At 55.1% G+C, this 20,904-nt stretch overlaps 1 protein-coding gene across 3 annotated transcripts in view; it reads left to right on the plus strand.

Annotated features, from left to right (window-relative positions):
• The window catches only part of B4GALNT3 (beta-1,4-N-acetyl-galactosaminyltransferase 3), a 104,684-nt gene that overhangs the window by 74,730 nt on the left and 9,050 nt on the right, over positions 1–20,904 (plus strand). For 2 of the 3 annotated variants that reach the window (XM_024256434.2, XM_063711988.1), the window contains exons 2-14: positions 407–510; positions 1,454–1,531; positions 9,852–9,947; positions 10,397–10,487; positions 10,880–10,980; positions 13,405–13,472; positions 14,790–14,868; positions 14,997–15,063; positions 16,466–16,609; positions 17,618–17,727; positions 18,758–18,858; positions 19,292–19,353; positions 20,008–20,818. In XM_024256434.2, coding sequence (XP_024112202.2) covers positions 407–510; positions 1,454–1,531; positions 9,852–9,947; positions 10,397–10,487; positions 10,880–10,980; positions 13,405–13,472; positions 14,790–14,868; positions 14,997–15,063; positions 16,466–16,609; positions 17,618–17,727; positions 18,758–18,858; positions 19,292–19,353; positions 20,008–20,818 — 1,912 coding nt within the window. The remainder of the gene's footprint in view (positions 1–406; positions 511–1,453; positions 1,532–9,851; positions 9,948–10,396; positions 10,488–10,879; positions 10,981–13,404; positions 13,473–14,789; positions 14,869–14,996; positions 15,064–16,465; positions 16,610–17,617; positions 17,728–18,757; positions 18,859–19,291; positions 19,354–20,007; positions 20,819–20,904) is intronic. The other variant, XM_054526644.1, reaches the window with a different exon arrangement.

A 20,904-nucleotide genomic window follows, 5' to 3' on the forward strand; every position in this document is an offset into this window, starting at 1 on the left:
TGCTGTTCCCCAGGCTCAGGGCACAGGAACTGAGCAGGAAGGGAAGAGTGTACCGCCTGTCACGACCATCTCTCCACAGCAGCTCTTGGGATAAATTGGCCTCCAGAGGCAGCCGGGGGAGAACGAGCTGGTAGTGGGAGGTCCATGCTCACCTGGACTGGCTCCTTCTCTGGTTTCTGGAAGGCGGTGACTGCTGATGGGATGTAAGCTCATCTCCTCTCTCTGCCCTGTGGACCTTGGCCAATCTGCAGCTATCTCCTGCCCCCAGCCCAGCCCTCTTCCCACCCACCCTCTGAAGAGAGGTGAGAAGGGAAGACGGTTCCCTCCATTAACCTCCCAAATCTTTTAGGTGTATGAGGTTTCCAGATTACGCTGACCTGAGGGCTCCTCTCTTCTCCTTCCACAGGGTACGGCAGCTGGAGAGAACTGGCCAAGGCTCTGGCCAGCAGGAACATTCCAGCTGTGGATCCACACCTCCAGTTCTACCATCCCCAGAGGCTGAGCCTCAAGGTAGGTGACCAGCCAGTCCATTGTCCCTGCTGATGCCTTAACAAAGGTCCTCAGGTGCTCTGCCCAGTTGCCTTAAGGGTAACCTCTGCTACTCTGGGAGGAGAGGCAGAGGATAAACAGCCCCTAGAATCCTAGTCTGGCCTCAGGACCTCCTAGCTGAGCCACAGAGATGTCCATCCAGCCTCCTCAAAGCCCTAAAAGGAAACTTTTACTGGGGCTGCCACTGGGCCTGGTTTTCTGGTGTCTGCCCTTGTCCACTAGTTCAGTTTGCCCGTGCCAGAACCACTCCAGGCCTGTGACCTCCATCACCAATGGCATGTGGTGCCTCTCACTAGGGTGAGGACTGGGCTGTGCTGTGCTTGCTGCTGAGATCAGAGGTGACGAGGTGGATGGACACCCCTCCCTGCCCGTAGCTGGGAGTACACACTTGTGGTGGAGCATTTCCCTGTAGTGTTTCTTGAACCAATGGTCCCTAAGGAGGCGGATTAGAGAAACTGGGGTCTAATTCATTCAGGAGCCCCAAGGCTGAGCCTAGAACAGACATGGATCCCAGAGCTGGACCAGAGCCAAACTGAACCTGTGGACCTGCACGATAGGGAGGGTTTGGGGGTGTCCCCGAGGGGCTCCCACTTGTTGGAACCCAAATCTAGAGATCTGGGGGATAAGAAGAGGGAGCCGAGGTCCCTGCCCTCAAGAGGTCCTGACCGAAAGAGGGTGAACTCTTTTTCCATATGGGGAGGACAGCAAATTCAGAAAAGTGAAGGAACCTGAGGAGCAGGCACTGATGAAACTATGGAGACGTATTCCCAGGACACAGTGTGAATGACAGACGGCAGCGTGCTCTGAGCCAACGCCCCCTGGGAGCAGGCACTGTGCCCCCTGTCCTGCCCATAGCTTCTCATCCTAATATTCCTACCAAGTTCATTCTTCATTCTTCCCCTAGGACCATGACATTGACCAAGCAGGGAGCCGTAACAGCAGCTACTTGAAGTGGAACAGGCCTGTCCCCTGGCTGTCAGAGGTAAGGGACTTTCTATTGTACCTGCTCTTTGAGAGAGCTGAAAAATAATGTTTACGGATAATTCCAGAGATCACAGAAAACTTTCTACTAGTGAATTTAAAAAATTTTTAAATTATTTATTTATTTAGGTTTTTTTTGTTGTTGTTTTTAGAGAAGGGGTCTCACTATGTCGGCCAGGCTAGTCTCAAAATTCTGGGCTCAAGCGATCCTCCAGCTTCAGCCTCCTGACTAGCTGGGATTACAGGTGGGCATTACTACACCCAGCTTAGTGATTTCATGAAAATTTTTCACTCCAAGCATTCCAGGTTGATTCAATTTCTCTCTTTAGAGAAGGAACACTCACATTTGCCAAAGGCCTACTGTGTGGCAGGCTTTGTGGATCATCTCATCTCAGCTTTGTGACCCTGTGGAATAGTATCATTATCCTCATTTTATAGGCGGAAAAACAAGGCTCAGGAAAGCTACAAGACTTTCATGGCCATGCCAATCCCCAGTCTTAAAGATAAGCATCCCAAACTGTCTTTCTTGGGCCACTATCTTAAATCCCGTAAGATATTCCAGGAAGAAAAGAGTCCATTGTTAAATAAGCTTTTAAAACTATAATATACTACCTTGCCTTCCTGGAAATGTACAATAGCGTATGAAAGAGTATGAGAAGTTCTGCAGCCATCTGTTTAACTTGGTTTAGCTCAGCATGTCTCAAACTGAATTGCTTTTTTCCATGAAATGCCTATTATACTCTATGAAACTAGTGCTCTAGGTTTCATAGAAATGCTCTAAGGAACATGCATTGGGAAACTCTGCTTTAGAAGATTTACAGGAAGCAGTTAAATGTGAATAAAAGTTATCAGAACCATCATAATATCTTTCATTTTTACAGGCTTTGATAGATTGTGTTTTTTCTTTTGGTTTTTTATTTTTTAGAGACAGGGTCTTGCTCTGTTTCCCAGGCTGGAGTGCAGTGACACAATCATAGTTCACTGCATCTTGAACTCCTGAGGAGCTAGGACTACAGGGGTGTACCACCATTGCCTGGCTAATTTTTTAAAAAAAATTTTGTAGAGACAGGGTCTCACCATATTGCCCAGGCTGACCTCAAACTCCTGGCCTCAAGCGATCCTCCTGCCTTGGCCTCCCAAAGTACTGAGATTACAGGCATGGGCCACCATCTTGGCCCCAGATTCTTTTTCTTTTGGTGAAGAAACTGAGGCTCAAGGTAGTTAATTAACATACACAAGATTACCTGAGTAAATAAATCCTTATGCCAAGATTTCCGAGTAGCACGATGCTTTGGGGATGAAAATTTGAGTTTCCTATTTTACAACTTGTTTAGAACCCAGGGTCTTTAGTCTCGAGGCCCTGCGGACACAGATTACTTTTCTTGGCTGGGTGGTACCGGCTAGCTCATTGTTTTCATCCGTACCTATCATAGATTGAGCTCTTCAGCCTGGGTAGTTTTATTTCCAATCCACCCACTTGCTCTGGGGCAAGAGTGAAGGAGGCAGTATTGTACTGAATGTGACGTTAGTTATCCACACTGTGAAACTACCTCCTTTGAAAGCCCAGGGAGAGGATGGATTACGATGCTGGCACACCTGCACTAGATGACATCACCAGGTAATTATGCCCCGCCCTACCTGGAGATAGTACTTTGAAAAGAACTTGCTTTACAGATCATTTGGTCTGGTGATCCAGCCTTCTCTCCTTTAAGGATAGCTTGGGTCCTTTTTCTTAATAAACCAATTATTTTGAAAGCTTATAGCACCATAACATTCTGCATTTATTAATAATTAATTTATCCACTTGTTTTTGCCAATCAAGGACATATGTATAAACATATAATGAAACAAAAACAGTGAACAAATAGTAAATAGTGATCGAAATTGGGCTGGGCTTGGTGGCTCAAGCCTGGAATCCTAGAACTTTGGGAAGCTGAGGTGGGAGGATTGCTTGAGCCCAGGAGTTCCAGACCAGCCTGGGCAACATGGTGAGACCTTGTCTCTACAAATAATAATAGGAAAAATAGCTAGCCGTGGTGATGCACGCCTGTGGTCCCAGCTACTTGGGGGCTGATTGCTTGAGTGTAGACAGTTAAGGCTTCAGCGAGCCGAGATCGCGCCACTGCACTCCAGCCTGAGTGACAGAGAGAGACCCCCATCTCAAAAAAAAAAAAGAAATATTGGCTATTTTAGTAAGTGTGTATGGCCTTTTGGTGGTAAATGACTGATTTCCATTTTTAAATACTAAAAATAGCTTATAAAATCTTCATTACAGTCTTCATGGATGTTCAGGGGTTCACTGATCCAATCCTCTTATTTTATCAATGAGGAGAATAAGGAAGGAAGGTCCTGGAGAGGCCAAACCACACAGCAGTCACACAGCTGCATCGTGGTGCTAACTGGCTTCCAGCCCAGCCTTGCGGTCTCGCCACGTTCTGGGGACTTCTGTTCCCATCCCCTTGCCTGTCCTTGGCCAGCAGGAAGTTCCCAGGTTAATAATACACATCATTTATTGAGCATCTACTACTTTCCAGGAGCTGTCAGGTTGTTCTGTTATCCCTCTTCCAGATAATGGCTCAGAGAGGTCAGCTCAGAGTTAGTGCAGGGCCCTGCTGTAAAGGTGAGCAAGGGCAGGAGATGAGAAAGATGACAATGGCCTCCTCTTTCACTGTTTCCCTGCGCCGGGCTTTGGCTGGCAGCCCAGGGTCTCTGAGGCCAGAAGTCACTCTGGAGACTCAGCAGCCTCAGACGTTTTACTTGGTGCACCAGAGGCTGACTGATAAGATTGGATGGCTAGGGGCCTGGGCTTCATGGAGTGACTGTTTCAAAACTTGTTCACACCGACACTGATCACAAGACACTCATTAACAAACCCCAGTGCCAATCTGTTCATGTATTGGTAAATACACTGCTCCATTCACCAAAATGCTGTGTCTGCTAGCCAGGCCACTCCCCAAACCCAAAATAGTTACAAGAAAGAAATTTGGTGAGTACAAAGTCAGATCAAAGCAAGTGAGATCAGAGTTCTCATGGGTTGCTCACACAGGATTTGAGAAGGCAGTGTCTCTCTTTTGTGGACAGAGCTGTGACACAGACTCCTTCCTGTTCTCAGCCTTTCCTTTTTTTTTTTTTTTTTTTTAAAAAAAAAAACAGCTTTATTGAACTGTAATTCACATACCATACACTTCACCCGTTTAAAGTATACAATTCAAGGCTGGGTGTGGTGGCTCACACCTGTAACGCTAGCACTTTGGGAGGCCAAGACGAGAGGATCACTTGAGGCCAGAAGTTTGAGACCACCCTGGACAACATAGGGAGACCCCATTTCTACGAAATAAAAAAACTAGCCAGGTGTAGTGCCATGTACCTGTAGTTACAGCTACTTGGGCAGCTAAGGAAAAAGGATTGCTTGAGGCCAGGAGTTTGAGGCTGCAGAGAACCATGATTGTGCCACTGCACTCCAGCCTGGGCAACGGAGTGAGAGTGAGACCCTGACCTTAAAAATAAAATAAAATAAAATAGATCGAGTACCTCGAAACTCTGAACAGGACATAGGAGTTCCTGGTGTGTAGGAACCGGTGACCTGATCACCCTGCTGTGTTCCTCCGGGGGAGGCCCCACTGCCGCATGAGTTAGAACTGAACCACTAGCCAGGTATGCTTGGTCTTGCGAGTTTGACTCTGGTTGAGTAGCAGAGGGTATAGCGGAAGCAGAGGGCCAGTCAGCGCTCATGTCCTGCGATGGGCTTCCGAGTGCTCCTGGAGGAGGCTGACGGCGCCTGCCTTTGTGCCCCTCTGAACCTCATACCTCTGCCAGAGCCCCTGGCGCAGGTGACACCCTTTTGTTTACATGTCTGCCTCCTTTGAGGACCAACCTCTCTTTCATCTTTAAGGGGTACAGTGCAGACACTCAGTGCTTATAGAATGGAGGAAGATACTGTTCTGGGCTTAGCTCCTCCAAGCATTTGTTCATTTAAATAATTAGGATGTGCAGGGAACACAGGAGGGAGCTGTTCCCTCTGCCTGGGGACATCATAGAAGGCCTCGGAGAGAACTATTTGAGAAGAGCTTTGAAGGATGAGCAGGAGTTTGCCACATAAGGAAGAAATGAATGGGCCTTCTAATCAGGAAATCGCATTTGTAAAAGCATGGAGAAGGGAAACAGCATGACGATTTTGGCAAAGACAGGGGTTTGGTGTGGGTGGAGCAAAGGTGTATGGCAGGGAGTGGTGTGAGGTGAGGCTGGAAAAGGTAGGTCAGACTCCGTGTGCTGGGTGAGGCTCTGTTCTGAAGCCTTCTGGGAAGCTTCAGAGGCTTTTGTTTGTTTGTTTTGTTTTGTTTTTTTCTTTTTTTCTTTTTTTTTTTTTTTTTTTGAGACGGAGTCTCGCTCTGTCGCCCAGGCTGGAGTGCAGTGGTGGGATCTCGGCTCACTGCAACCTCCACCTTCCGAGTTCACGCCATTCTCCTGCCTCAGCCTCCTGAGTAGCTGGGACTACAGGCACCCACCACTGCGCCCAGCTAATTTTTTGTATTTTTAGTAGAGACGGGGTTTCACCGTGGTCTTGATCTCCTGACCTCGTGATCTGCCCGCCTTGGCCTCCCAAAGTGCTGGGATTACAGGCGTGAGCCACTGTGCCCGGCAGCTTCGGAGGTTTTAAGCAGCAGAGTGACTTGGTCAGATCCGAGCTTTAGAACCAACAGTTCTAGAAGCGGTGAGGACTCCATGTGGGGGAGAAGCTGAGATCCAGTTGGAGGCTCTGCTGCAGCCCAGTGAGGGCCCGGCAGGGCCAGTGGATATTCCTGTGTCACCCACATCCTTGCACGATGCCCTCCCCTCTCCCAAGGGTTAGTTGCTGCGTGTCCTTGGGGAGTCATTTTACCTCTCTGAGCTTCAATGTCCTCACCCTTAAAATGAGAGGGTTCCAACAGATATTTTCTCCAGCACTTCTGACTTTGGAAGTTTCAAAACCACCATTGGCCATAGACATGCTCTGGTGCTTGGAGTGACCAGTGCCCCTCCCTGGGCCTTAGTCACTGCTGGACAATGGATGAGTGGGCAGAGGGCAGGGCTGGTGTGCTGGAGTCCCACGTCCCTGCCAGATACAAAGTCTCCAAAACTCAGAGGGACACAAATCCTTGGGGGACGGGGTGGTTCTCATCCCAGGCCCAGGGAGGAAGAGGGTGCCCTCTGGCCCCTCAGAGACCCCCACCTACAGCCTGAGAGTGGGTGAAGCATGGTTTGAGGGCTAGTCTAATGCTGCGGAAGGGCCTGGGCTTAGCGCAGGTAGCTCCTCTTCCCGCACTCCCAGCCTCTCTGCCTGGGGCTGCCTGCGGCATCTGATGATCCCTTTGCTCAGGCAAGAAAGGCCCTGAGGGTGAGGCAGGAGCGGCCAGCCAGTGCCTCCCTCGCCCTTCCTCTCCCTGCCCAGTCCCCCCATGGCCTCTGGCCTCCGGGCTGAACACAACAGGCTTCTCTGGTGGCATGCCCTCCCCCACTGCCCTCCCTCCTGGGATCTGTATCTCCTAGGGAGGGGGCAGAAAGAAGCCTTTGGAGGAGACAGCTGAGTCTTATAAACCGAACTTGAGGATTTTCCCCCAAAGTAGCATAATGTCCCCATTCTTTCCTTCCTTGAAGCCTTAACCCGCCACCCACCTACCCAGCCCACATTCCCTCTCCCACCCATTCCAATCCCCCACTTCTCTTTCTGTGAGTGACGGCTGCTTCCCAAGGCCCACATTCCTGGCATTGACCAGGCCAGTGTGCCCCGTTAGCGCCACACTGCTGCAGGGCGGGGAGAGACAGGTTCTCCTGTGTCTTTCTGCATCCAGCGTTGGGGCAGTGTTCCCCAGAGGCTGCGCCCACCCCACCAGCCACACGTGGGACCTCGGGCACTCCTGTTGAGGAGTTGTCCCCTGCCCCGTCCTCTCCCCGCCTGCGCATCCTCCCTCCTACAGATCTCTTGCAGAACTTGTGCCACTTCTTCTTATCTGGGTGTCCCCTCAGCGCTCCTAAGGGCAGCCCAGATTTTGCTATCTGGTGGGCATGGCAGGGAGGCCAGGGCAGGCTGCTTGTAGGGAGTCATCAGGCCCCACCTCCCACAACCTGGACAGAAGCCCTGGGGGAGGGGAGGACATGGGGTGATCCGAGGCCCACTGTCAGGATGATTGGCACAAAGTCCCCATGCTTCCCCTCTCCTCTCAAATTTCCAGCCCTGCCACCCACTCAGAGTGCTGGCTCCTGCCTTCCCCCTTTCTGGGGAAGGGAGCCCTCTTCTCGGGGCCTCCAAGCCCAGTCCTGCAGAGGAGAGAGGGGTTCCAACCCGACTGGCACTGCCCCAACTGGCACTGCCCCGAGGCTGTCCCAGGAGCGGCTTGCTCAGAATGAGTCTAGGAGGCCTCAGAGAGCTGTGGGAGACCGAGATGCTGGGAAGCCCAGATGGGCCCCAGCTCACTCCTGCAGTGCCTCCCAGCTGCTTCCCAAGGGGAGCCAGAAGCATGGACTGGGTAGATAAGGTTTCACCGGCAGACAGCTGTGGTGCTTTCCTCTCCTCAGGATCAGGGACGGGGAGGAGAGGAGAGCAAGTCTTTCCTGAAACCCCAGCCGGCTCCTCCTAGCTCCCTGTCCTCTCGGCTGTTCTGTCACGACCATTGCCCCCCTTGCCTGGGGAATGAAAACCAGCCACCTTCCTGCATGGGAGGTCCAGGGAGAGTATGTGTGTGTGTGTGCATGGCCAGAGCAGACCTTGTCTCCAAGGCCAGGCCATGGGGTGAACATCAGCACCAGGTTCCTGAAACAAGTGCTGGGTGCTGGGCTGGGAATGGGATAGAGTGGGCCGGACCCGCACAGTGAGAGGAGCACCAGCCCCTTTCTGCCCAGCCTCCTGGAGCTGAGGAGCTGGGGCAGGCACGGGGTGCTCACGCTCCCAGAGCTGAGGAGCTGGGATGGGCATGGGGTGCTCATCCTCCTGGAGCTGAGGAGCTGGAGCGGGCATGGGGTGCTCACGCTCCTGGAGCTGAGGAGCTGGGACGGGCATGGGGTGCTCAACCTCCTGGAGCTGAGGAGCTGGGGCGGGCATGGGGTGCTCATCCTCCCGGAGCTGAGGAGCTGGGGAGGGCATGGGGTGCTCACCCTCCCGGAGCTGAGGAGCTGGGGCGGGCATGGGGTGCTCATCCTCCTGGAGCTGAGGATCTGGGACGGGCATGGGGTGCTCATCCTCCTGGAGCTGAGGAGCTGGAGCGGGCATGGGGTGCTCATCCTCCTGGAGCTGAGGCAGGCATGGGGTGCTCATCCTCCTGGAGCTGAGGAGCTGGGACGGGCATGGGGTGCTCATGCTCCCGGAGCTGAGGAGCTGGGGCGGGCACGGGGTGCTCACGCTTCCGGAGCTGAGGAGCTGGGGCGGGCATGGGGTGCTCACCCTCCCGGAGCTGAGGAGCTGGGACGGGCATGGGGTGCTCATCCTCCTGGAGCTGAGGAGTTGGGACGGGCATGGGGTGCTCATCCTCCTGGAGCTGAGGAGCTGGAGCGGGCATGGGGTGCTCAAGCTCCCGGAGCTGAGGAGCTGGGACGGGCATGGGGTGCTCACGCTTCTGGAGCTGAGGAGCTGGGGCGGGCATGGGGTGCTCACGCTCCTGGAGCTGAGGAGCTGGGACGGGCACGAGGTGCTCACCCTCCCGGAGCTGAGGAGCTGGGGCGGGCATGGGGTGCTCACGCTCCTGGAGCTGAGGGGCTGGGGCGGGCATGGGGTGCTCACCCTCCTGGAGCTGAGGGGCTGGGCGGGCATGGGGTGCTCACCCTCCTGGAGCTGAGGGGCTGGGCGGGCATGGGGTGCTCACCCTCCTGGAGCTGAGGGGCTGGGCGGGCATGGGGTGCTCACGCTCCCGGAGCTGAGGGGCTGGGCGGGCACGGGGTGCTCACCCTCCCGGAGCTGAGGAGCTGGGGCGGGCACGGGGTGCTCACCCTCCCGGAGCTGAGGAGCTGGGCGGGCACGGGGTGCTCACCCTCCTGGAGCTGAGGAGCTGGGATGGGCATGGGGTGCTCACCCCCCTGGAGCTGAGGAGCTGGGCGGGCATGGGGTGCTCATGCTCCTGGAGCTGAGGAGCTGGGATGGGCATGGGGTGCTCACGCTCCTGGAGCTGAGGAGCTGGGATGGGCATGGGGTGCTCACCCTCCTGGAGCTGAGGAGCTGGGCGGGCATGGGGTGCTCACGCTCCTGGAGCTGAGGAGCTGGGATGGGCATGGGGTGCTCACGCTCCTGGAGCTGAGGAGCTGGGATGGGCATGGGGTGCTCACCCTCACTCACCACTTGCGCCTCCGCCCTGCAGTTCCGGGGCCGTGCCAACCTGCATGTGTTTGAGGACTGGTGTGGCAGCTCTATCCAGCAGCTCAGGAGGAACCTGCATTTCCCACTGTACCCCCACGTGAGTGCCTGAGGGCTGCCTTGCCCACCTCCCTCCACACCTACCTCCTCTGCCCACTTCTGTCTCTCATCTTTCCTTGCTTCTTTTCTGGTCCATATTTTCTCCTTTATCTCTTGAGCTCTCTTTTTGTCTGCCCATAATAGTTCCTTTGTTTCCTTCCTAGGGATTCTTTCAATTTCATCCCCTGCATCATTTCAGTTTCAGGCTCTCTGGCTCACAATATAGTGTACCCAGGGCCACCACGTACAGTTGTGCTGGTTGTGCTCTGTACAAGGTCTCCTGGACAAAGAGGCAAATGGGAGCTGAAATTGAGCCTGCACTCCACTCACCAAGCCACAGCCCTGGTCCCTCCTGTCATAGTCCCCTTCTGATCTTCCCGCCAATCCTGGGTGGACCAATTTCCTCTTCCCTCTTCTGGGTAACTGTTTCCTTCCCCTTTCTTGGCATAGATTCGCACAACCCTGAGGAAGCTTGCTGTGTCCCCCAAATGGACCAACTATGGCCTCCGCATCTTTGGCTACCTGCACCCCTTTACTGATGGTGAGGCCAGCCCCAAAACCCCATCCTTCTTCCTGCTCCAGAGTTCTGCATGGGATGCAAAGAACATAAGGTTACAGGTAGACTGGACTAACTTCCTGTTAGTCCACCCTCAGAAAGAGAGGGGAAATTGAGTCACATTGCGGTCTTGTCCAACTCCCACAGGCTGCTGCTTTGCTCCCTGGTTTGCAGCCTGGAACCAGCTCATCTCTCTATATAAGTCTTTCCCATCTTCACACTGTCTCCCAGGATGTAGAAACCCCCACTTTACAGAGAGGGAAGCCACAGCATCAAGCCCCGAAGGGAATTTAATTGCTAAGACACTCACAAAAGCCTCCGGCTTTTTATGTTAATGCCCTCCTTGCCCTCATCTGGAAACTCTCCCCGCTGCCCAGGGAAAATCCAGTTTGCCATTGCTGCAGATGACAACGCGGAGTTCTGGCTGAGTCTCGATGACCAGGTCTCAGGCCTCCAGCTGCTGGCCAGTGTGGGCAAGGTAGGGCCAGCTCAGCCCTGGGCCCTCCCATCTGTTCCTGGAGCCTGTTCATTGAGTCCGCCAGCAGCTGCTCATTACTGTTAGCATCTCTGGTGTGACAGCGGGGAAGAAGGGGTGGAAAAGAAGTCTCCTCCCTCACCCCTACCCCCCTACAAAGGGATAAACTGAGGATGAGGAGGAGTGAGGAGTGGGGAGGTGAGAGGAGTGGGGAGGAATGAAGAGTGGAGAGATGAGAGAATGGGGAGGAGCGAGGAGTGGGGAGGTGAGAGGAATGGGGAGGAGTGAAGAGTGGGGAGGTGAGAGGAGTGGGGAGGTGAGAGGAATGGGGAGGAGTGAGGAGTGGGGAGGTGAGAGGAGTGGGGAGGTGAAAGGAATGGGGAGGAGTGAGAATTGAGGAGGTGAGAGGAATGTGGAGGAGTGAAGTGAGGAGGTGAGAGGAATGGGGAGGAGCGAGGAGTGGGGAGGAATGGGGAGGAGCGAGGAGTGGGGAGGTGAGAGGAATGGGGAGGAGTGAAGAGTGGGGAGGAGCGAGGAGTGGGGAGGTGAGAGGAATGGGGAGGAGTGGAGTGGGGAGGTTAGAGGAATGAGGAGGAGTGAGAATTGAGGAGGTGAGAGGAATGTGGAGGAGTGAAGTGAGGAGGTGAGAGGAATGGGGAGGAGTGAGAAGTGAGGAGGTGAGAGGAATGGGGAGGAGTGAGAAGTGGGGAGGTGAGAAGAGTGGGGAGGAGTGAAGAGTGGGGAGGTTAGAGGAATGGGGAGGAGTGAGAAGTGAGGAGGTGAGAGGAATGTGGAGGAGTGGGGAGGTGAGAGGAATGGGGAGGAGTGAGAAGTGGGGAGGTGAGAGGAATGGGGAGGAGTGGGGAGGTGAGAGGAATGGGGAGGAGTGAGAAGTGGGGAGGTGAGAGGAATGGGGAGGAGTGAAGAGTGAGGAGGTGAGAGGAATGGGGAGGAGCGAGGAGTGAGGAGGTGAGAGGAATGGGGAGGAGCGAGAAGTGAGGAGGTGAGAGGAATGGGGAGGAGTGAGGAGTGAGGAGGTGAGAGGAATGTGGAGGAGTGAAGTGAGGTGAGAGGAATGTGGAGGAGTGAAGTGAGGAGGTGAGAGGAATGGGGAGGAGTGAGGAGTGAGGAGTGGGGAGGAGTTGGGAGTTAGGGTGGGGAGTTGTGGGAAAGTGGGGAGTGAGAAGGAGGGAAAAGTGGGAAGGAGTGGGGAGGAGGGAAGAGGGGGGAGTGAGAAAGAGGGAGGAGTGGGAAGGAGTGGGGAGGAGGGAAGAGGGGGGAGTGAGAAAGAGGGAGGAGTGAGAAGTGGGGAGGGGGGTGTAGGGAGGAGGGAGGAGGAGAGGGGTGTAGGGAGGAGGGGGGGGAGGGAGGAGTGAGAAGTGGGGAGGGGGTGTAGGGAGGAGGGAGGAGGAGAGGGATGTAGGGAGGAGGGAGGAGGAGAGGGGTGTAGGGAGGAGGGAGGAGGAGGGGGGTGTAGGGTGTAGGGAGGAGGAGGGGGGTGTAGGGAGGAGGGGGAGTGGGGGGAGGGAGGAGTGAGAAGTGGGGAGAGGGGTGGAGGGAGGAGGGAGGAGGAGGGGGGTGTAGGGAGGAAGGAGGAGGGGGGCGTAGGGAGGAGGGGGAGTGGGGGGAGGGAGGAGTGAGAAGTGGGGAGGGGGTGTAGGGAGGAGGGAGGAGGAGGGGGGTGTAGGGAGGAGGGGGGGAGGGAGGAGTGAGAAGTGGGGAGGGGGTGTAGAGAGGAGGGAGGAGGAGGGGGGTGTAGGGAGGAGGGGGAGTGAGAAAGAGGGAGGAGTGAGAAGTGGGGAGGGGGGTGTAGGGAGGAGGGAGGAGGAGGGGGGTGTAGGGAGGAGGGAGGAGGAGGGGGGTGTAGGGAGGAGGGGGAGTGAGAAAGAGGGAGGAGTGAGAAGTGAAGAGGGGGGTGTAGGGAGGAGGGAGGAGGAGGGGGGTGTAGGGAGGAGGGAGAGTGAGAAAGAGGGAGGAGTGAGAAGTGGGGAGGGGGGTGGAGGGAGGAGGAGGGGTGTAGGGAGGAGGGGGAGTGGGGGGGAAGGGAGGAGGAGGAGTGGAAAAAGGGAGGAGCGGGGAGCGAGTCTGAGGCTGGGGAAGGGCCTCCGCGATTCGGCTGGGGGACACCCAGCGCAGCATCTTTGGGGCCCTCTGGCCTTGGCCGGGTGCTGACTCGCACTGCAGGCCGTCCGGCTGCCCCGGGCTCCTGGCGAGGCGGGCTGCCTCCTGCGTGGGCAACGCTCACGCTCCTTCACTGTCTTCTGTGTTCTCTCCTTCCACTGTCGTCTTCATTCCTCCTGCCTTGCTCCCTTTTTCTCTCACTGCTCTGCTTTGTTCTCATTCCTGGTCTCTCCACTCACCGCCTCGCGCTTCCTGTTTTTTCTGTTCCTCCCCGCTTCCCTCCTCTTCTCTCTCCCACGCCTCTAGACTGGGAAGGAGTGGACCGCCCCGGGAGAGTTCGGGAAATTTCGGAGCCAGATTTCCAAGCCAGTGAGGTGAGTAAGGGTCACGACAGACGTGAGCACCTCAGTGCTGAGGCCGGGTCTCGGCGGCCTACTCCAGGGGCCCCGCGTGTCCGGCACCCACGCATTCTAGGCAGCCCGGTCTTTGGCTCAGAAACCACGGGCCCGTCCGTGCTCATTTCACAGATGGGGAAACCGAGGCCCCGGAGGCTGTGACTTATTCCTGCAGCTATTTAGTGACACCCGGGACTGGAAAATAGGTCTCCTTCCTCCCAGTCCTTGCCCTCCCCCGTTTCTCCACACCCACAACGGCCTGGACCCCGGACCTGGGCTGCAGGGAGCTCCTCGCCGAGGTCCCCCTTGGGCGTCCGGGGCGAGGAATCCGTTTCCCTTGCGGGGAGGGAGCGTAGCGCGGCCTCGGAGCGCCCCCTGGTGGCCACGCGCGCTGGCGCAGGCGGGAAGAGCGCGCGTTGCTGGATGTTGCTGATGCTGGAAGGACGCGGTGTGGGGGTGAGAAGAGGTGGGGTACAGACACAGCTAGATGGAAGGAATACGTTCTAATGCTCGACAGCACAATACGGTGGCTATAGTAACAACAACGACAGCACAATACGGTGGCTATAGGAACAACAACGGATGGTGTATTTTCAAACAACTAGAGAAAAGGATTTGGAATATTCCCAAAACATAGAATGCCGAGTGCTCGAGGTGGGAGATGGGATCCTAAATCCCCTAGCTTGATCCTTACTCATCCTATGCGTGCAACAGAAGACCGTGTGCACCCCATAAATATGCACAAGGATTACGTATCAATAAAAATAAATTTAAACATTTTAAGGAGACAATCTTGCTTGCAAAGAGCACTTGCGTGCCAGCTGCTGTGGTGGGCGCTCCGTGTGGAGCTCCGCAGAGCAGCTAGTGCATGGACCCTGGGGCAAGTCTGCCGGTGGAATCCCACCTCCACCCCTCATCTGGCAAACTACCCAAGCCTTCCGTGCCTCTGTGTTCTCCTCTACGAACAAGGATTACATGAGGTCACATATAGAAAGCATTTAGAATAGTGTCTGCCACAGTCTCTGAGCTCTAATGGCTTCTGTTACTGTTCTTTGGGTTCTTCCGATCATCCTGTGGAGTAGGTACTCTGATTATGCCCATCTCACCAAGAGAAAACAAGTCACACTGTTAGCAAGTGATAGAGTGGGGGCTCGAACCTAGGCAGTTAACTCCTGGCGTTCTAAGAGCAAAGAGAAGGGATGAGGGAATGTAAGGTGCTGGAAGGGGGTGAGACAGAGCCGCGACCCCAGGGCCCATGGAGACGGCGCTCTGCTTCCCTGCCGTCTCTCCCGCCAGCCTGTCAGCCTCCCACAGGTACTACTTCGAGGTGCTGCACAAGCAGAATGAGGAGGGCACCGACCACGTGGAAGTTGCGGTGAGTTTCCTGCTGCTCCCGCCTCTCCCAGCTCAGTTCCTGGCACTCATCTCCCCTTGTCCCTTGACCCCTGTTGGAAATCCAGCTACCTCCCACCTTCTGCATCTACCCTCTCTCTCCTCTTCCAGTGGCGACGGAACGACCCCGGAGCCAAGTTCACCATCATTGACTCCCTCTCCCTGTCCCTCTTCACAAGTGAGTAGGCTCTGGCCCTGCCCTGGAGATGGAGGCCAGGTGGGGCCAGCCCACCCCGGGGGGTTTGGCAGGGGAGGAGGGCAGAAAGCTCGAGATGCTTGGGACACGGGTATGAAGGGGTCCAGAACAAGAGTGGGACCTTATGACCAGGAGTCCTTAACTCCCCAGGGTCAGTGACCCCTTTGAGAACCTGCTAGAAGCTCTCTGAGCCCTTGTCTGAGAAAAATGTCCTTGTCTACCCACCCACACACAACATTTTGAATACAACTTCAAGGGAGTCCAGAGACTGTGAGGCTTACACCAGATTTAAAAACTCTGAGGCTGGGTGCGGTGGCTCATACCTGTAATCCCAGCACTTTGGGAGGCCGAGGTAGGAGGATCGCTTGAGCCCAGGAGTTCGAGACCAGCCCAGGCCACATAGCGAGACCTCATCTCTACAAAAAATTAAAAAATTAACTGGGTGTGCTGGCGCATGCCTGTAGTCACAGCTACTGGGAAGGATTGCTTGAGCCCAGGAGTTTGAAGCTGAAGCTGCTGTGAGCTGTGATTGGATCACGGCACTCCAGCCTGGGCAACAGAGCAAGACCCTGCCTCAAAAGCAAAACAAAACAAGACAAAAAACCCTCTGAGCGAGTCCAATCCCCTATTTTCCAGATAAGGTAACCATGATTCTTGCAAAGCCATGGCCAGGGCAGAGGAAACCTTTTCACCTGCCTTCAGCGTACAGGAAGTGACCTCTTTCTTCAACGGCATTTTCCATTTCATATCATTTCCTCAGTGAGACTCCCATCCACAGGCCCCACTGAAAAACATGCCATCCATAGGTCTCCATGGCAGGTGTAGACAGATGCATGAACCCAGGAGACAGAGAGCAAGGAGATCACCTGGCTCCAAACTCAGCTTGGCCACCCATCCGTTGTATGATGTTGGGCAAATGACTTAGATTCTCTATGCCAAAGTTCCTCATCTGTAAACGAGGAATGATAGTAATACAGAAGGCATGTGGTGCTTTTGGAGATTAGATGGGTTAATATTTGGGATATTCTTAGAGCAGGGCCTGGCTTATCATTAAGTGCCCTGTAAGTGTTCAATAAATTAGGCATACATAATGCCAAATTTCTAGCAGTCCGCAGTAACACATTTTGAGAAAGAGGTGTCTTTTTCCAAGTACGCAACACAGTCGTGTGGGTCAGCCATGGGGCTGGCAGAGGGGGCCGAAGGCAGATGGATCGTGAAGTCACCGCTGTGGTGGGGGCCAGAGGGAGTGCGGCTGCGCACATCCTACACTGTCGCCGCTGGAGTCAGGAGCCCCGTCTGCGTCTCTTCCCTCCCCTTCAAGGGCAGTGGGCTGCTGCGCTCCAGGCCACACAGCCTCCTGCTGTTCTTTCCTCCCTGTGCCCAGATGAGACGTTCCTACAGATGGATGAGGTGGGCCACATCCCACAGACAGCAGCCAGCCACGTGGGCTCCTCCAACGCTCTTCCCAGGGATGAGCAGCCGCCCGCTGACATGCTTCGGCCTGACCCCCGGGACACCCTCTATCGAGGTAAGGCCTCGGCCAGCGCTTGGCATCCTTTCTGGGGACACTGCACTGCCAGGTCCACTGCTGATGGTGGAGAAGGCTTGAGAGACCTGTCAAGTATCCCAGACACCGCAGAACCTTTTATCTTCCTTATAACATAGAACATGCATACAGAAAAGAGAGTATGTAAATAAGTATAAAAATATTTACATGTAATTTTACAATTCTGCATATCATTACAGAGCGAACGTTTGTGGAACCACCACCCACGACAAGAAATAGAGTTAGAACCCGGAAGTCCCCCACACATGCCTTCCCAATCTCACACGTCCCTGACTCTTACTGCATTCCAACTCTTGTCATCCAACGAGAGAAATATGTTGACACCACGCGTTAGAGTCTTAATGCATTATTCCTCTTGGGAGTGTTTACATTTTAAAAGATGACAAAGATGGCCAGGCATGGTGGCTCATTCCCATCATCCTGGCACTTTGGGATGCTGAGGCGGGAGGATCGCTTGAGCCCAGGAAGTTGAGGCTGCAGTGAGCTGTGATTGAACCACTGCTCTCCAGCCTGGGCGACAGAGTGAGATCCTGTCTCAAAAAAAAAAAAAGACAAAAAAGACAAAGTTTCTTTACTCCTCACCCCTCTCAAAAAAATGACAACTGACGCTAAGGGGATGTTCAGCCCATGGTAGGAAATCCAGTTATCGGTGCTGCACGAGGGAGGAGCCTTTCTGGCCTCTTAGAAGTTTCTAGACCTTATTGAGGCTATCCCTGCACAGTGACTCTAAAATCAAATGGTGCCTTGTACCTGGGGCTGTGTGCTGAGTCCTCTGCTGCCAGGGTGCTCCTCAAATGGCCCTGCTCCAGTTGCGTGGGGCAGCCTCCGGCTGGCAGCCTCAGCCACAGACATCGGCAGAACACAGCTGCCACCTGTGAATACAGAAAGGGCCCTACTCAGAGCAGAGGACTTCAGCCGCAGTTTCAGGACCCACCCTCACCCTCACTCCTCCTCCTCCACTGTCCTCAGTGCCTCTGATCCCCAAGTCGCATCTCCGCCACGTCCTGCCTGACTGTCCCTACAAACCCAGCTACCTGGTGGATGGACTCCCTCTGCAGCGCTACCAGGGACTCCGGTTTGTAAGTCTTGGGCCTGGGTCATGGAGAGCAGGGCTGGCAGAGGGATTGCTGCCTGTGACTGGGATGGGAGGTGGTGAGGCTGACTTTCCCATCTTCCCGACATCCCATCCCAGCAGACAGGACGGCCTCACAGTTCCCTGGGCTGGGAAGAACTACACTCCCAGTTGGACCGCCCTGAATAGACTGTCCAGCAGAGCCTGCACGTGGGTGCTCTGCCTCCGGGCCCCCGCACACACACCAACTCAGCCCCCGTGATGATATCAGGAGGCCTGGCTGAGGCTTCTTAAGCTCCCTGCTCCAAGGGCCACACAACCCTACCCTGCCTGGTCAGTCAGTCCCGCCAGCTAGTGAGCCAGCAGGACTTACTAAACCCAGAGACCAGGCACGGGGGGAAAAAGAACTATGGAGGGAAAGTTAGCTTTAAAGAACCCAGAACCCACTTGGAAGCCAGACAGGCAGCGTGGCCACTCTCCTGTCCATCCAGATCTAGAGGTGATTGTAAGGAAGAGCTGGAGGGCAGAACAAAGAGGTCAGGAGGTATCACCAGGTCAGAGAATGGCTGGGGTGTAATTGAGAAGTTCTCGGTGGTGGTGACCACAAGCTATGTTTAAGGGGGGCAAAGGAAGCAGTGAAGTAAATAGGAAGAGGGGTTGTTCTCAGGCTGTGGGAGGTTGCAGGTAAAGGTTCAGAGGTTTCAGGAGAGGATCGGGTGGCAGAGGGAGGAAGGAATGGTTTTGGCTGAAGCTGAGGGACGGGAGCTGGTTCAGGAGGGGAGAGGTGGACCAGGGGCTTGACTCAGGGTTGCATTTGGTCCATAGGGCCCGGGATCGCTGGCATAACAAGGGGAGTGAGAGCCCCATCTGCATCACCACGTTTCATTCAGCGCTCAGAGCAACCCTTCTCTCCCTGCCAAGGGCGGGTCCCTAGCAGCCGTATGTGATCCCAGCCAGGGGCAGGCTTAACCCTGGCTGGCTGATTTCTTACCAAGATCTCCCTCTCTTACTCCTGCTGCTGATCTTTCCACTTTCAGGTTCATCTGTCTTTTGTTTACCCCAATGACTATACCCGCCTGAGCCACATGGAGACCCACAATAAATGTTTCTACCAGGAAAACGCCTACTACCAAGACCGGTGAGAGACACTGAGTGGGGCAGGAAGGTGACCTTGCAGGAGGGCTCTGCCGGAGCCAAGAGAGCTGCCCGGACCAGGGTGGCCATGGTGGTGCCCCAGCCCAAAGAGTCTTTGCTCTTGCTCTTCCTGAGTACTACACACACACACACACACACACACACACACACACACACACACACACACACACACACACACACACACACACACACACACACACACACACACACACACACACACACACACACACACACACACACACACACACACACACACACACACACACACACACACACACACACTCCCCGCTCACCCAGCCTCCTTCCTTCACTCTAGTCTGGGGTAAAACGTCAGACTCCTGCTGAGACTTCCAGCAGAGCCAGGGCTGAGCCCGCAGGGCGCCGGGTGCCAATGCACACCTCCCTTCCTCCTGCAGGTTCAGCTTTCAGGAGTACATCAAGATTGACCAGCCTGAGAAGCAGGGTCTGGAGCAGCCAGGTACAGAGTGACAGCTGAGGCTTCCAGGTCAGACTGAGAGGGGCGACCATGGTCTGTTTCCAGGGGAAGTTCAGACCATGCCAGCCCCGCCCCTGAGGAGCTCAAGATCCAAATCACATGACTTCTCCCTTCATACCCAAGGGAGCGGAGAGCATGACTCCTGCCTTTTCCATATCCAGGCACATGTGGAAAATGACACTATTTTTAGCAGCATGCTGGGGTCAGCTGGAGGAGAGTGAGAGCCCGGGGGAGGTTACTTGGACTGCTGGAGGGGCTTGCTGTCCCTGGCGCACCATTTAGGAGGTTCTGGTTTAGAGAAGCACTGTCTTCTGGGGTCTTTCTTGGGAGATTAGGGCATGGCTGGGACCATCTGCCGGTGCTATGCACCTGCCGGGCATGTGATGCCGTTTATCTCACTCAGTCTTCACAAACCCATGGGAGATGCAGTGTTATTCCCTTTATGCAGATGAAGAAACTGGGGTTAATTGAGGTTGAGTACCTTGCCCAGGGTCACACACAGTAAGTGATAGAACCTGGATTCAACCCCAGTCTGGAGCCCCATGGTGCGTCACACATATGATCATCCTCTGTCTTGTATGTCTTGTTTGGAAAGGGTTGGAAACTCCTGACATGAGGAATGGTTGTTATTAACAGCAGGTTTTGAGGAAAACCTTCTAGAAGAGTCCCAGTATGGGGAAGTGGCAGAGGAGACCCCTGCCTCCAACGACCAGAATGCCAGGATGCTCGAGGGAAGACAGACACCTGCCTCCACCCTGGAGCAAGATGTCACTGACTACCGCCTCCGAAGCCTGCGGAAACTCCTAGCTCAGCCTCGGGAGGGCCTGCTGGCCCCCTTCTCCAAGTGGAACTCCACAGCATCCTTCCCAGGGAGGACCAGCCACATTCCAGTGCAGCAGCCAGAGAAGAGGAAGCAAAAACCCAGCCCTGAGCCCAGCCAAGATTCACCTCATTCTGACAGGTGGCCTCCTGGGCACCCTGCGAAGAACCTGCCTCCGATTAGGAGGCCCAGGCCCAGGCCCAGGCCCGCTGATGACAGCCCCAGGAAGGCTCTAGAGCAGTCCCAGTGGCTGAGCCAGGTGGAGTCGTACATCGCAGAGCAGAGACGGGGTGACAGGATGCGGCCTCGGGCCCCTGGGAGGGGCTGGCACGGGGAGGAGGAAGTGGTGGCGGCCACAGGCCAGGAAGGACAAGTGGAGGGAGAGGAAGAGGGGGAAGAGGAGGAAGAGGAAGAGGATATGAGTGAGGCGTTCGAGTACGTACCTGTGTTTGACCCGGTAGTAAACTGGGACCAGACCTTCAGTGCCCGGAATCTCGACTTCCAAGCCCTGAGGACTGACTGGATCGATCTGAGCTGTAACACATCTGGCAACCTGCTGCTTCCAGAGCAGGAAGCTCTTGAGGTCACGCGGGTCTTCTTGAAGAAGCTCAACCAGAGGAGCCGGGGGTAAGGTAAAGGGCTCTCCTGGGGCCAGCGACTGGGGCACATGGCAGCCAGCTGGCCTGGAAGGCAGGGGCCTAGGGGCTGGTAGC

Source organism: Pongo abelii, chromosome 10 (assembly GCF_028885655.2).
Source record: "Pongo abelii isolate AG06213 chromosome 10, NHGRI_mPonAbe1-v2.0_pri, whole genome shotgun sequence".
Classification (NCBI taxonomy): domain Eukaryota; kingdom Metazoa; phylum Chordata; class Mammalia; order Primates; family Hominidae; genus Pongo; species Pongo abelii.